At 37.6% G+C, this 17,216-nt stretch overlaps 1 protein-coding gene across 1 annotated transcript in view; it reads left to right on the top strand.

Annotated features, from left to right (window-relative positions):
* UBAC2 (UBA domain containing 2) overlaps nucleotides 1–17,216 on the top strand; it is an 89,665-nt gene that overhangs the window by 60,274 nt on the left and 12,175 nt on the right. The window contains exon 7 of the mRNA XM_084201324.1: nucleotides 9,268–9,513. Coding sequence (XP_084057450.1) covers nucleotides 9,268–9,513 — 246 coding nt within the window. The remainder of the gene's footprint in view (nucleotides 1–9,267; nucleotides 9,514–17,216) is intronic.

The raw sequence follows: 17,216 nt of genomic DNA, 5'->3' as shown, positions 1-17,216 counted from the left end.
TATTCTTCTATATCATGAAACTTGCTGAACTTTCTTAGTAATATTTTTTATGAATTATCTTTTTTTTTTAATTTAAGATTGAAAATATGTTTTACTTAGGTGTAAATCCATAGGATTAAATTGAGTTACTTGTGTCACAGGATGGCTAAAAAATCATTTCAAGTTTTCATATTGCTTCAGTCAGCATGAATTAAGTCATCATCAATTATGTCGTGTTTTCAGTCTCCATTTTTTTCTGCAGCAAGCAGAGAGCTGCACTCCACAACTTTGTAAGAAGTGCTGCAGTTTGAAAAGAAATTCATGTTAGGATTTTCAGCCATTTCTTTTGCACGGCATATCTGCCACACTTCTGTGGTTAAGAAGTCTCTTTTTCTCCTCTGTTAGAAATTATAATTTGGTGTCTTTTTAGAAAACTTGATAAAGGAATAAAGTTTCATGATATATTAGATAATCTGAGGAAGGATATGCAACACTATAAAGGTGTCTTTTAGCACTACAAAGTGTAGTTGGTTGATAACATATGTATATGTCCAATTACAGAAATAGATTGTCAAATTGATGTTAAGTCATTCTGACAACCTATGTTATGTAATTCTTACTAGTCTTAACATTTTTCTAGCTTACTACCGCAGTCCTTGTGGGCTCAAATTTTCAGGTTTTGTACAGAAAGGATGAGTAAAGGCATGAACACCAAGTCAGATAGGTGTAATGTTTAGTCACTAGTTCATTGCCTGGTAGACACGTCACTGTATTTTAAGCACTGAAGATCACTTAGGCACTCATATTGAGTGTATTATGATGCTGTTCTGTAATTTAGCTTTTGTTGCACTTCTGCTTATGTGGAATCCATATTAAATTGGATGGTGCCAGCACAAAATCTGAGTTGTTATCAGTTTCCACTTGGTCTTCAGGGTGTTCCTCGTTTAGATTTGTTTAAATTCTCACAGTCTATATTTGAGCATGACTAAATGGGATCTGACTTTCTAGTTACATCCTTGCAAGTATCATGAGACCTTCTTGTGAATTCTAGGCAGGGTGTAGAGGTACTAGGAACTGTACTGCCTTGAGTTCTTGTTTTCAGTGGTTTTGAGTGATGCCATCATTACAGATATGCATGTATGAGTCTATGGGGGCAGGTGGGCATTGATGTAATGTGCCTGGTGATAGGGAATTTTTGACAATTTGTAGTTTTGATGGTGAATTTTTCTCAGGTGCAGATATTACAGCTCATGTTTTGTTATTGGAATACAGAATGTCTTCTGTGTCTGTCTTTGTGATAAGGTATATCTTGCTAGATCTAATTTTAAACCAGCACAGGATTACAGTCTTAAAGGCAGTTTCTTTACTGCCCACATGAAACTGGACAATCAGTTATTGTACTTTTGGTATGTCAGTTGCTGGTATGTTGTATAAAACATGCTGTTTAAATACATGATGCTGATATATAAGGAAGAGAAAATTTATTAAGTAGACTGTAAAGAAATTAACAAATCTGATGTAATCAGTAATCTGTAATCATTTTATAATTGATAAGACTAATTTAGTTTCTTGTGATTTATTTTGCCAGGAATATATGATGCCTGCTGCATACAGACCAAATTTGTTTCTTGTGATAGGAGTTTTTTGGGGTTTGTGCCATAAAATTAGGAAACATACTAGAGATGCCCAAAATTCTTTCAGTAGTTGTTGATGGAAGTATTTCCATGTAGTGCATATCACTCAGTTTAGTGAAGGCTTGAAACAGTTTCTTCACTATTTTTTTTTTCCTTTAAAATAGTCAAAACATCTTAGGAAATGGTATTCATGTTTCATTGGATGTAGACATCTTCTCTCCCTTTTTTTCCCCACCCCTCTAAAATCTCTTGGATTCCCACTTTATGTTTTTCCTCGCTATACTCTTGTAGGATGGAAATTTGAGAGGTGTGTCAAGGCTCAGTCATAGCTTGAGTTCATCTGCTTAAAGAAATCAGCTCAGGTTGGTGACCAGCAGAAGACATGTCCCACGAAGACATGCAGTTGCCTCCACTTTCTAGGATAATGTCATCAGACAGATCACATGCCATGGGTTTTTCTGAGTAGCTTAGGGCTATGTTTGATAGGGGGAAGGTATCTTTCAGGCCCTTCCTGTGATTTTAGTGTTCTAGCCTTTCTTCTTACCTCGTGTAAGAAGTTTTTTATTTGTTTGCAAGATGACTTGCACTGCATAAAATTCAAAATTTGGAACCCAGCAAGTCTCCTGTGAGCTGCCTTGAATTTATGTAGAGTTCCGTTAAAACCTTAGGAAACTGAAACTGAGAAGTTTCTAAAACCCTGCTTGACTTGGAGATTTCACTAAGCCATATGCAACAGTTTTCTGCATTGTTACTGTGCTATGCTGGAATTTACTTTTTTTAGATTATATGAAAAGTTGTGCCTTTTATGTTTAGATACTGGAAAATGTAGAGAATCTGTAATTTAGAGCTTATACTTTAACGGTTTAAGGTTAAGATAGAAAGTTCAGACAGTGTTGAGTGCATGATTTTAATTTCAGTTCTGGTTTTTTTTGAGTACATTAGTGATTATTTAGTCATTATTCATTTAAGTGGCTAACTTAGTTTTACATAGAGTACAGATGCTGTTAAACACTCCTAAGTGTACTTGGATTGTACTTTTGAGTTCTGTTTAAGAACTTTATCCATCCTTTCTGTTAGTTGTTCATCCAGCTGAGGTGTTTTTGTATAGTGAATTCATGTCCTTTAGAATCAGCATTTATAGGATAAAAAGTGATTCAGCTGGGGGAGCAAAATAATTAAACCAGACTTTCATTGTTTTAGTCTTAAAAATATTATTATGTAGCTAATATCTGATCAGATCTGATCTGATCAGCTGAACAGGAATAATTGATTTTCTTGTTGTTTTTCTTGCTCTTTCACATCGTTCTTAAGTGATCTTGAACAATGCATACTGAATTCTTTTTTGTTTTAAAACATGTTTTAAAACATTTTGTATTTGCATTTGTATTACCCCACAGTATGGTGTTCACGCTTAAAATATGGTCCCTTCTCCATACTTAAAATTAATATTAAAAATGTGCTTTCTCAAAGAGAATCTTTGCTCGGAGTCTGTTAATGTATGCAGTTACCTCCACAGTTGTGTCCGCTGTGCATTGTTCTTCATCCTCCAGTTAGTCTGGATATCCTTCAGTCATCCATATTCAGTCTCATGTAGGACTTTAGTCAAAGGATGATGTTTTTTGAACACTTTGTAACTGTGCTTGTAAGTGGATTCAGGTAAATGTTTGCTCAATGTTGCATGTAGATAATTTCTGAATATCTGACACTGGTATTACAGTATAAATATCAGTAGTGTTGCTAATGCCTGTGTGACTACTCACTTAGTAAAAATTCTGCTTATGCTTGAGTACTTACCTAAGTAAAACCATGTGTTTTGTGTGTAACGGATGTGATTCCCCTTTCCTGCTAGAACTGCCTACCAAAGAGCCTGTACTCAGTTCACAGAATCACTGAGGGCAGCACCTGGTCCAACCTCCCTGCTCAGGCAGGGCCACCCAGAGCAGCTTGTCCCAGGACCATGATGGCTTTTGAGTATTTCCAAGGATGCAGACTCTACTATCTCTCTGGCCAACCTGGGAGTGGTTCAATCAACCTCACAGTAAAAAAGTGTTTCCTGATCCTCAGAGGGAGCCTCCCATATTTCAGTTTGTGGCCATTTCCCCTTTTCCTGTTGCTGGGAATCACTGAGATAAGCCTTGTTTTGTCCTCTTCATTTCCCTTCAGGCATTTCTTTACTTTGCTAAAATCCCCTGCCCTTCTCTTCTCCAGGCCAAACAGCCCCAGTTCTCTCAGTCTCTCCTCATGTGAAAGATGCTCCCACAGTCCTTTGATTATCTCTGTGGCCTGGACTTGCTCCAGCAACTCCATGTACATTAACACATGTGCTGAATCCTGCCCAAAACTAACATGCAGTATTTGTGTGTGGACAGTGCTCAGTGTTCAGCTGAGTGACTGTAAGTGACTTGATCTGAGTGCCACTACATTCTGCTGACTTTATTGACCTCATGCTCCCTGTGGTGGGAGCTGTGACACCCTGCCCATGTCAAGGTGTGAACACATGACAACTGACTAAGCTACCAGCACTCAGTGCGTCTGAGAAAAAGAGGAGTTGGTTCATCTGGAATACAGGGGATGTTGGTTTGGAATTGAGGTTGTAATTGTCTGGGGAGGAGGGAAATGCAGATATTTCCAGCTCTGGAAGAAGGAGAAAGTAGTGAGAAAGGACAGGAAAAGGTAATAGTATGTCATAAGGCACTTTCTCTGTAATATCTGTGGCTTCTGTAGAAAAATGGATATTGGCTTTCAGTTTGTATTTCACCTCTAAATTTCTCTTAGATCTGAGGAAGAGTCTCTGTCCAAAATATGGTCTATTAGGTCAACTGTACCAACTGGTTCATTAGGAATTAGATTGTTCTATCAGTATTTGCTTTCTTTGGCAGCAATGTTGACCTTTTTCAGAGAGGAATCCATGAGAGTAATTCAGCTGTGTGTACTTTGGAGACGTGTGCCAAAGGATGAGTTACATCCCAAGAGTGCCCATTTCTCTCTGGTGACTATGACACTAACTTTAAAGAAGCAGCTTATTTAGTAGGCTTTTAAATTACAGATATCTATGTTGAGTCAGATTAATCAAATCTTGATCTTTTCATTAAAGAGATTTGGTTAACAATGTGTTAATCATCACCTACACAATGCTGGCAGAGACCAAGGGAACCTATGCTTAGGACACCAGTACAAGTTAAGAGTAGCTGTACTGTGCTGAAATGGCAGTACAGTCATACTTGCACATACACAATGTTTTTTAGCTGATAATGATTCCATCTGACCAATGAAGCACTAATGAACTATGAAGAAAAGTGTTTTAAGGTATCTGGAAAATTTATGAGCCAAATCAATGGGAAACGAAATTGAAGAAAAATATTTTAGTATCTCTATAATCTTATTTTTCTCTCAAGGTAACTCTTACAAAAGGCTGTTTATAGTATTTGCAACAATTTCTAAAAAAGAAACCCAAACAAAAGAATCTGTTAGAATTGTAACAGAAGTTGAAAATACATGTGTAGTGGGGTTTATTTGTTGGGTAGTTTTGTTTCTTGGGTGGTTTTCACCATCCCTCTTGGTTTGATTAATGCTGTCTCTAAAAAAGATAAATACAGAATCCTGACACAAACTTCAACCCATGTTTTGATTCTAATTTTTAGAATTCAGAACATACTAAGGAACAAGCAGATAAAATAGGTATAAAAATGTCACTTCAGCTTAAGAAAGTTATTTGCTTTTCATTTGTTGGTATCTGAAAATAGCCAAGTCTTGAGTACCTATGATGAATGTATTTACACTTTTCAGAACAAAATAATCAAGTATTTGATATCAAGTTCTGTTAGTTAAAATAATTTTCAACATAATTCTCTACACCAGTCTGTCTACTTTATTTCTGTTTGATTTCCTTTTTTGAAAGGAAAGTGCAGTGAATTTAAATATTTAAATTTTAAATACTATTCCAGCTACTTGTGGAGCATATGTGTCTTTGCAATGTAAAATATTGGAGAGTTTCCGTGTTTGGTTTACCTAATTGCAGAGAAACTACAGCTACTTCCTTTTTCTCAAAAATGTACAACTTTGGAAGGACAGGAGGGAAGGGGAGGGGAAGTCAGGCTTTATACAGGGGCAGGAGGAGGTTAGAAAACTTCTTGTGAAGAACCAGTAGTAAGTCACGGCATTAAGAAACTAAAAATATCTAAGCACACTTTTATTCTGCAGTGTGCCAGAGAATTTCCAGCATCCTCCATTTCCTCTTCTTAGCACTGTGCCACATACAGTATGGTGGAAGATGCTATGACTAACTGAAATTAGGATGCCCCTAATGTTGCTAGCCACAAATTCTCCATTTTAACAGTGTGAAAATAACCACAACGGTTTTTTGTGTGACTTTTGGCGGCTAAAATACAGTGGAAGCTCCTCTGTTTGGGGGAAGTAGCCCTTTCATCTGATGTACAGGGCTGAAGTTGGAATATGATGAGGTTATTTTATCTTCGTTGAATAAACAATGTTGCTTTATGTTCTTAAACACTAGAAATTCACTCAATGTCAGTTACAAAAACAGTGTAAAAAGTTGCTTTTTACTTTGTCAAAGCTTATGATTTTAAAAATGATATCTATCAAGTTCTGCATATGAACCAGCTATAGAGGAAGTTCTTTGGAAATACTTGACATTAAGATGAGAGTATGACACTGAGCCAGACTGAATCACAAGACCTTTTTTAACTACAAATGTCTCCATTCTGGGCTTATTGGAAATATGGAAATAGCCATCTTGTCCTCACTAATTGAAACTTATTGAAAATTTGTTATAACTGATCACAGTGTTTTAAAGTTTCTTATACTTCCATATAATAGCTCTTCATTTTAGCATGTCCATAAACTTTTAGCCTTATAAAGCCTTTTCTTCTGGTTAAGTGCTCTGGAATCACTTGCTCTCTACAACTACCTAAAAGGAGATTGTAATAAGGTGAGGGTCAATCTCTTTTTCCAAGTAAGATAAATGGAAATGTCCTTTAAGTTGTGCCAGGGAAGGTTTAGATTGAATATTAGGAAAAATTACTCACTAAAATGTTAATCAAGCACTGGAACAGGCTGCCCAGGGCAGAAAGAGGTTGATTCACCATCTCTGTTTGTGTTTAAAAGACATGTAGATGTGACACTTAAGGACACGGTGGACTTGGCAGTACTGGACTTGATGATCTTAAAGGTCTTTACCAACCTAAATGATTCTATGCCCAGCCATCTCCTCTAAGAAAAATACAAGAATGCTTTTACTGATGCAGCTGCTAATTGGGGCTTGCAGTATGCCTCCCCTTCTGAGACAAGTTCCAAAGTACTGACACCAAAGATAGGCTGCTCTTGTCACATTGCTTTATTTTCTGTCTTGACTTGATAAATAATGATTCTCGTTGCGGTTAGTATGTTCAGACACGTGTCAAGATTTGTCGTATGTTCAGGGAGATGTAGATTTTCCTATCACCGCTTGCTTTGTTTTGTTCTTGTGACTTTTTGAACCCCTTCAAGATTTCTGAAAACATTAGGCCTTTTCAAAGGTGGTAAGAGAGAGCAGAGATCAGTATCGAGGGGGGACATTTGAAAGAAGTGGAGGAATGTTACTGTGATGTTGGACAAAGTATTTTGAGTGGGACTTCTTTCCCTGCCTAATTAACACTTGTGCAGAATCAGGTGCAGAATCCCTGGAACAAAAGAGGGGTCCTGGCTCCATAGGTTAACGATCCTCCCTACACCTACACCCAACAAGGTGGGAGGAAGGGGGATAATTTGTATGTTCTGGTGCTGCTTGTGCATTTTACATTGAAGAAAACATCAGATTAAATGTGTACGTAATATTTGCAATCTGGTTCAGTAATTCTCGCTCCCCCAAAACTGCTTTTTCAGTTACTGTGAAATCTAGGTTTTCTTCAGTGAGGGGCCTATCTGCCTAACTCCCTCAGGATCAGGGGGTTTGCTTCTGGGGGACCTTCTTGCTAGGCAGATACCTCAAGCAGTACATACCAGAAACAGGTGAATTGCAGAACTTGCATGAATTTTTTTTCCTCTTGTTCTTTGGTGATTATAGCTATAACTTAGTTTCCAGTTGACGTGCACAGTTTTAGTCATGAGTTTTTAGTCATCTGGAACAGTTTCACTAGAGCTGAGGAAAGGATCTTTAAGGTCATGAAAAGCTTCTGTTACAGTGCCCTGTCCAGTCAGGACCTTTCTTTGAATACAGAAAATTTTAATTAAAGGCAGCCTTCACTCTGATGTAATTATGGCCTTTATAGCATTTACCTCCTTTCTCATAGCACGACTGAAACACTGAAGAGGTTGAGAGTAGTTTAAAACTGTTCTTTCTCATTGTAGAATCACAGCCCGTGCTTGGGCTGTCAAGCAACCAACAGCTTGGGCTGTACATCCAACCTTGAGCCATAAAATGAAAGTAAAAGAAGACAAAAATCATTGTTTCCAAAAGCAGAATGTGTTTTTGCTAAAAGCCTCACTACCTCATTGGATATTTAGCAATAACCTTGTTAATAATCTGAAAAATATCCCCCCTCCTAAAGAATGTTGGTTTTTCCTACTGTGTCTCCCTTAGTATAATCAGCAATGCATGTAGTAGCTTTATACAAATGTCAGTGAGATACAACAAATAGCCCCAAATAAATAAATAAATACATCAGATTCAGAGTTTCTACATTGCTTTCCGCATAATTTCATTTCTGGGGTATGTTTACAGATTTGTTGAGGTTCAGATCTCTTCCTGTTCATTTCACCGTGCTGTGACAGCATAATTCTTGTGGCATAACAGACAATAAAGAGTCACAAATGCTGAAATGTGGCATAAAGCAGAATGCAGATGGGACCGCTTTGGGCTCAAGTGCTGTGGCTTTACAATGGCACTCAGAATAATGGCTGAGGGATGACTGTAATTCCATTTATGGGGCACATGATTTCTCTTTCTCCTGCAGAATCTGAAATGAAATCAAGCCCCAAGGCAAGCAACAACATAGGGAATGTGGTTTTTTTTCTTATGGGTAGGAGAAGGGCCTCACAAAAACTGGCTTTTTCAGTATCACAGTTTTTAATGAATTGGTTTTCAAATTATTTATTTTCCCTCCTATACGGCAGGTGGGTTTCTTTTGGAATTAGTGTGTGCATAGTCTTAGATTTAACTTCAGTTCCGCTGGTTTGCTTTTATTTTTACTAGAAGGAGAGATTCAGGTGGTGGGAACAGAAGCCTTCAGAGGGTTTGGTTTTTTTTTTGAAGGGGTGTTCAGAGTGCTTCAGCATCCTCAAGAGCCATCTTAATCTCAGGTCAGCGTGCACTGACCAGCTCTTTTACTAGAAATTAAAATTTTATTTTCATTTCAGTTTTAGAAAGGGTCATTTGGCTTGGGCTCAAATTCCAAAACAAACAAAAAACCCCTTACAACTTTATGAGTCACAGGCAATGCACCACACAGATTTAAAAAAGCAATTTGTAGTTGTAGGGAAGTAAAGAAATCCCCTGTTCATTCTCTGATTCTTGACTGAGAACTGTGCGTAAATACTGTGCAAGTGCTTAAAAAACCAAAAACACCAATTGTTACCTGCAGCCAAATTCAAAGTAAATGTGGTGTATTCAAGATTTTTGGTTTTCAGTGTTTTTTTAACATTTTGTTTTTGATTTTAGATTTCTGGGATTTGCTACAATAGCAGCATGTTAAAAGTTCATCGAATTCTGTGTGTACCCAAGTGGGTAGCAAAGATATTTTCTTGGACTCTTGAACCAGTCTTCTCATCTGCGGAACCAACGAATGAAGTTCGAGTGGGAATGGGAGCCACAGTTGACATCCAGAGGCAGCAGAGAATGGAGTTACTGGATCGTCAAATCATGATGTCTCAGGTTGCCCAAATGAGGCGGCAGCGACAGCAGCAGGTATTGCTAGACATTCTGTAAGGATCATATTGTTATAAGAAATACATCTTTTTGGTTTATTTTATTTTATTTTATTTTATTTTATTTTATTTTATTTTATTTTATTTTATTTTATTTTATTTTATTTTATTTTATTTTATTTTATTTTATTTTATTTTATTTTATTTTATTTTATTTTATTTTATTTTATTTTATTTTTATCAATCTTGCATTGCTCCTGTTTCTTAAATGTAATGTATTTTAAAATTTTTCTTCTGTAATGTATTTTTAAATTTTCCTCCACTGTTGTACTGCTGATAGCCATTTAAGTGGTTTGTATAGCTTTTTATGTTCAAACTGCTTCACAAGATGGGAGCAGGATATCAGACTGTCTTGTAGGGATATCAGTACTCCTGGCATTCTGTCACATAAAATGAGGCTGAAAGGTAAAGTGATTGCTTCTTGGTGGTCTTTAGTGAAAGCCATTGTGTAAAGTTAGAAAGTCAAAATGCTCCTCACTCTTTTGAGTATCTGTCTGGTCAGCAGCCTTTTCAGAGAGGCTGAAAATTTTCTATAAAATTCCTTTGTTTGTAGGTGTATAGGTTGTTTCTTAAGAGCAGAAATCAAATTCTCTAACTTACAGAGGTAAACCACCAGTGACTTTCTGTTTGCCAGGTTTAATCCTCTTGGTTTCTTTCCTTATTGAACAGAATAGCAGAGTCTTTTTATTTTCTCTGTTTTATACAAACTAACAAATCCAGATATTCTCAGACTTTGTGTGTAGGGCGGCAAAACAAGGCAGGTGTGTCTCAATTCCCGTATCTTAGATATGTTCACTGTCTTCACTGAGTTTTCTTTGCCTGAAACACAGTTCTGTACTGACACACAAGTTCTTTTTGTGTTGGGGGTAGTGTAGTGCAGACAGATATAGCTGTGTTACCCTTCATGATTTCCCAGAATTAGAGGTGTGATGGCATAAAGCTTTGGCCTGCAACTGGAGTATGAATCTTTGTTTCCAGTCCCTGATAACATCACTCTGTTTTTCTTATTTCCTTAACATTTCAATATGATGAAATTATTCCTCAAGCAGAAACTTCTAATCTATTTTTCTCCATTCCTATTAGAACGCTGATCAGTTTTAACATAAGAACTGAACTAGAAATTACTCAATTCTTGAATGTTGCCATTGTAATAGAAAATGAATTGAAACTATGTTGGACTACAAGCAGCTGTGAGGAGTCCAGCCGGGTTTCTTCAGATGTGAGAAAGAAGCCACTTCCAGTTATGAAGGACAGTCTTTCTAATATCTCTTTAATTACAAAAAGTGGTAAATAAGTTCAGAACAGTAAATGATAAAAGAACTGTTGATAACATTTTCTTCTCATCTTGTCCTTTCCCTAGGCTATGAACAATGAAAGTGGAAAAATGTCTTTTCATGTTTGACTTCAAATACAATTCTTTAAAAAGGTGGAGGGGTTTGACTAAAATGCAGGAACACTGTTTGAACATCAGTAAGATGCTTCCCTTTACAAGTTACTGAAACACTTTCAAGTTACCTTCATGTTTAGCCTTTAACTTGAGCACAGCATTTATTTAACTGGTCGTGCTAATCTGTGAAACCCGTGATCAGAAGGCCATAGGATCAATGTATGAAAGTTCCATACAGGCTCTTCAGAAAAGGTGTGTCATGAAAGCTTTTGACCCACCTGGTGTTTTTTAATGACTCACTCACAGAATTTACTGGTCATCAGCTAAATCGGAAAAAGTATCACTCACAAATGTTGCTGTGTAGTGGTAAAAATGAAAAACAGACTATTTTCAATCTCAAAATAATATTTGACGAGTTGAAAACTGTCTTCTGGATTGGTGTACTTGGGCAATTCTTTTGGCTTTAGAAATTTGTTAAGGTGTAATTTGAAGACAGTGGAGTGGAACAGATCATGCTACAGATGAAAAGAATTTAGATGATAATTTTACCTGTGGGAGTGAAGCTATAAAGAATGCAGATCAGTTTCTTAGACAGCTTTTTTGTGAAATTGAAAATAATAAAAGCTGTAAAGTACATGTCAGTCATCAGATTTGGCTTTGAATTATATTCTGGGTAAATGTTGTGTGGATTTCTGAAGTCCCAATATGCTGTCAGTAGGTAGTGTGCCATAGGTGAGATAAATTAACATTTTTTCTCACACTTTCTCCTTTGCTTGGTGAGGGAAATGAACTTTAGTTTTCTTCTCTATGCCATAGTGCAACAATTTTGTTCAGCTGCCCCTTGAGAGGGTGCTCTGCTCATTCCTCATTCCTCCTCTTCAGTTCATTTGTTTGAGAAATAAGACAGTGCAGTTCCTATGGATGTTGGTAGCGTTATGGAAGGAGAAGATCAGTGCTTCTAATGGGGCTCCATTTTCTGGGCAATCTTGGCAGACTCTCATAAGGGAGGCCCTTCTCTTCAATAAATGCTTTTTGTAGTAAGTTTATTCTTTGAGTCTTCACAAGAAATTCTGAAGAACATGAGCCTGACAGGTTATACAAACCAACATTTAAAAGTTTTTTTAAAAAAGGGAGCAGGGGATTAGGGAAGAAACTGAGGGAAAAGCCTTTCTGAAAATTTGTTTGTAGTATACCTCTATGATACTGAGATGTAATTAATTTTATCTTTTTTTTTTGTTGTTTCCCTGCTGTTCACTAAGCCCTTTTATCCAAAGCAGAATTCACTTTGGATGCTTTCTACAAAAAAGAAAAAGCAAGGAACAATCACCCTAGAATTTCTTTGCTGGCAACTCTTTGAGCTTTACCATTCCCAGTCTTTTTTTAGCTGAAATCTTCTGGGCTGGAGGAAGCTGAAGCATGGAACTGTGTGTGAGTTTTCAAACACCCTTGAATTCAATGAGTGGATTGAGTGTGTGGTAGAATTTGAAAATAAACCCACCAAGTTCATTATTCAATGTACCTCATTTTAGCTCTTAATTATTCAGCAGGCACTGTGTCTGAATATGTTGCTAGAAGCTGTTATGTTGATAGTTTCTCTGGGGAGTGTGGTTAAATGGTGACTGGTTTTGTGTTGGTTTCTAGTTGCTGTGGATACAGCCCTTAAACAGATGGTAGTGTTCATCTAGAAAACTTTCCAGATCTTACTGTGTTCTTTATTTGCTCATGCGGTATTGCTAAGAAATTACAATCTTGTCCTGAATGAATTACATAGCATCACCTACATTCACCTTTAAAGGCAGTAGAATAAAATGTGTGCCATATGTATTCATTCCCTGAAAATACTAGCTTGCCATTTTGTTGCTGCTTTTTAAACTTTGCTTTCGTAGTTATTTTCTTTCACACTCCTTTGTCTATCCTATTTTGTAAATAGTTTGCCCTGTTTTTCTTTTTTTCCCATTATCTGATCTTCTGTTCCCCTTCATATCACTGTCACATTTTCGTGCCTCACTGTGCCATTTTCCTCCTACGTTTTTGCCACCTCTTCACCTTCATCTCTCTTGTTTCCCATACTTTGTATTTGCTCAGATATAAAATGCTTCTTCACTTTGGGGGAAGTTCTCTCCTGTCATGTCTGACCACCAGTAATCATTATCCTTTTGCTACTGTAATATTAATAAAAGTTGGTCTTCCTCTCCTGATGTTTCTATTTCTAGATCTCTTTTATTTCTCAGCATTTTTCTAAAGTTTATCTTTTTTGTAACCCAAATAAAACCCTGGTGGGAAAAGGGAAGCAACTACAGCATCTGTGCACCAGTGTGAGTATCAGGGCGTCAACTTGACTTTCACTTCCCATTGAGAACGTGGAGGGAGGCTCGCAGAGAACCAAATTGTGAATAGATAGGGAAGATTTTGTGCCTAGGTGATATTAGCTACTCTGATGTCACTACAGACCATTATGTGGAGGTGGTGGAAGGTTGCAAAAAGGTGGGGAACAGCTTGTGTTGGCATAGACTACAACTTCTTGGAGCACTCCTTGCTGTGCCCATTCGGGATGGGCGGTGTATCCACCTCAGTCCCTTCATCTTGAAAGAATGGGTTTTGTATCTGCAGAGCATTTCTGAGCGTGTTAAGGACATCATATTGCCTTCTTCTTGGATTCTCTTGAGTATGTTGTATCAGGGAAGAGCTTCATCAGGTTGCTCCAGACTGTAACAAGCCTACAGTCATATATGAAAATCTTCATCTCACTACCTCTCTTTCTACCCTATTGGCCACTTCAGGCTTATGCTGTCTTTTCCCTGCTGCATTTTTGTTCTTGTCTTCCAGCTGCCATTTTTTTTTTCACTGAGGCCAGAATCTCCTAAGATTCATACCACATGGTATCTCATATGTGTATCTCATCTTCATCATATATGAAATTCTGCTGCTTGCAAAGACCAGACTTCTATAACAAAGGGACTTCCTCTAATTGTTCGTTCATTAGATGTCTTTCTCCTGGGACACAGGAGAGATGTTCTGTGGGTAGGCACACTGAGTGTCTTTATTATTATGGGGAGCCTCATATCCTGAACAATTTGCAAGTTTCATATTTTGTCAGCTAAGGACTGTGTGTCTAGATTGGTAATTTACCTTTTGGTTATATCTAAGCAATGAACTCCTGACCTTGGAAAAAAATAAATTAATGGAGCAAAGGTTTTCCTGGCTCAAGAATTCTTCCTCAGGAATGTTATCCTCATTCAGGAGGGTAGAAAAGAAATTCCCCAGTGAATATACTCCTAGACAGTCCAATTCTGCTTTTTCAAAGTGAAGAGCTAGACCTGGGAATATTTTTTAGCTCTTCTACTGGTACTGAGGTGGCACTTCAGTGAAGTTTTCTTGAATGACTTCAGAAGTTTGAGTACCAGCAAGAAGTCCTTCCAACAGATATTTTGAACCATGAAGACCTTCTGCAACCTTTATACATTGCCAAGTCCACAAAACGCCTTGTTGTCACAGCCAGGACTTTAGATGGAAGCAGTTTTTCTGTTTTGTTCCACAAATTTATGTATCATTGTCAGGAAGGAAACTACCAGACTGCTTTACCTGAATAAATGGGTGAGACTTTCAGCCAAGTGTCACACCACGTCTTTTCTCTTATTGGGTTTCCATTCCAATCAATCTGTGTTACTAAGGCTTCTTTGGGATTTTGTGACATGTTTGAATAGAAACTGCCTTTAGCAACACTTGCATAAACTCCAAAGACAGTGATATGTAGGGTACCAATAGGATAAAAAAGCTTTTGTGCCTAGACTCCTGGGATATGTGTGCCCAGGATTTGACATCATATTTTTAAAGAATTCTGTTAACCAGTGAGTGATTTACAGATTCTTTTCAGCCCATGAATGAAGCTTGTATGCTGCAGCAGTAAATCAAGAGTTTATTTGGTGTAAAAACTGCATATGCTGCTGATGTTGGCATGCCCAAACTCTTTTTTAATTGTTTCATTTCAATAATGTATTTGTAGCAACCGATAACCCACTGCTATCTAGACATTCTGGATTATTTTGCTGTATGACTTCTTTCATGGATTCTAGGTGTGAAATTAAAAATGTTGAATTTCCTGTTGAATTTCCAGGTAATGAACAATTCATGACTATTTCCTCTACAGACTACCACAGAAACTTCAGATTTCTGTCTTTTTAATGGAAGTTGGCAATTCCACAAGCTGACAGAACTAGAGCCAGCAGATATTAGTACAACTAGAATGAGCTGTGTGTCTCATTAACAGCCAGCTGTCACAATCACAAGATTGAGTTTCTCTATCTCCTACTCATTGGTAGCTCATATAGTGAACAATCCTTTTTTCTCTTGGACAGGAATTATGAAATTCTCTTTCATTTTGACTCAGTGTTGAGCTATAGCCTTTGAATTTGGCTTAATATTTGTAATCAGCTTCCCTAGAGAAGCAGTGATTGGACAACTTCATAAAGCAAAAACACTGTTTTATTTAAAAGCAAATAAATTGTTTGAGAAATAGAATATTTTTATTCTCCTGTGTGATTGGTCTATATTTTTTTCCTCTGGCAATTTAACTGGAGGCAATTTCTTATAAAAAGCTTATGATATAACAAATTACCCCAGATATTTCCAGAGTATTTAATCCACTGTTGTTGAATCAAGCTCTGTTTACAGAAGGCAGGGTTTTTTTAGGTGTACCTGTCCCTTCATTTCTAATGAACATGGTGCAAATAAGGCATCTGTTTTGGGGGTAGTCACTTATTGGATTCCAGGTCTGATTCTATTGTCCTTCCAATCTGCACTTAAAGAGTCTTGATGGCCAATTTCTTCTTCCAGAGTGCCATTTTCCATAGTATGTAGTAAAAAAGAAGCCTGTGTGGTTCAGATAGTACATGGTCCTCCTTAACGTGTAGGTTTTCTGATTTGAACTCTGATACTTGCACATAACAACTGCAAGCTGGTTCCACCCTTGTTCCTTAATGTGCTGCAGTTGTGGCTTAAGCCCAGCCAGCAACTAAGTACCGCACAGCCACTCTCACCTCCCCCCGCCACCCTGGTGGAGTGCTGAGGAGAATCCAAACTCCATTGAGATAAAAACAGTGTAATAATTGAAACAAAGTAAAATATAGCCGTAGTAATACTAATAAAAATAATACATTTTTTAAACCCCACAAATATATGATGCATAATACAATTGCTCACCACTGACTGACAAAGGCCAAACCCCATTCCCTAACCTGGATCAGCCCTCCTTTTGGTTAACTCACACAGTTGTGTATCCTGGGCATGGTATTCTATGGTGTGAAATGTCCTTTTGTCCAGTTCAGTTCACCTGTCCCAGCTATGCTACCTTCCAGCCTTTTTTTGTGTACCTCCTCACTGGCAGAGCATGAGACACAAAAAATAGTCCTTGACTTAAGATAAATACAGCTTAGCAAACCCCCAAATATCAGTGTGTTACCAACATTATACTGAATCCAAAACACAGCACTAGCAGCTGCTGAGAAGAAATTAACTCAGTCCCAACTGAAATCAGGACAGATACCTTAAGAGGTGCTACAGGTGCAAAGTGTTGACACCTTGAATATTGACTTTGAGATATTAATAAATGGAAGCGAATCCTATTTGCAGCCCAAGACAGAACTTCAACCTTCACATCCCAGAATGGGATGCTGATCTGTTCTTTCCCCTATGTCATCACAGACTAGTCTTATATACTAAGGGATGTGCTTATGTAGTATTTTGGAGGATTTAGGTTTGAGTTTCCTTTGTGCCAAGAGTTTGTTATCTCAGCTTCTCAAATCAAAACAATTTTAGAACTCTGATTTCTCACTTTGGTTCCAGTCTCTTCTTACTCCTTTTTACTTTTTGAAAAGGTTTTTGCATAGCAGGTGAGTGAAGAATTATCTAATCATCATGCTTCAATACCAGTTCAGTGTCACAAGTCCAGATTCAAAGAGCCATAGGTTAGGGATTAAAACTGACTCTGTTTTGTGCAATACTTAATACAGAGCTAAAGTTATTTCCTCAAGTACAGACTCCATGCTCATGCTGGTGGACCTGCCTTCAGCAGTTGGAACACTGGACTCTCCCAATGTCATGCCAGTGCATGAAATCCCTTCCATTGTCTCTCACACAGCTTCAGAAGCCAGATTAAGGTGTTCCTTCTAGATTTCAAAGGAAATAGCTGATCAGGCTTCAGAAAAGACCACATGTGGATTTCTGAACTTGTGTGACATATGAGCTCCTCAGGGACAATGCAGGCATCAAAGTTCAGGATGCAGAAACTGAGAGCTGGA

The sequence above is a fragment of the Fringilla coelebs genome, assembly GCF_963513975.1.
Source record: "Fringilla coelebs genome assembly, chromosome: 2".
Classification (NCBI taxonomy): domain Eukaryota; kingdom Metazoa; phylum Chordata; class Aves; order Passeriformes; family Fringillidae; genus Fringilla; species Fringilla coelebs.
Note: the sequence above shows the minus strand (reverse complement) of the source record. Positions and strands in the feature narration are given on the sequence as shown.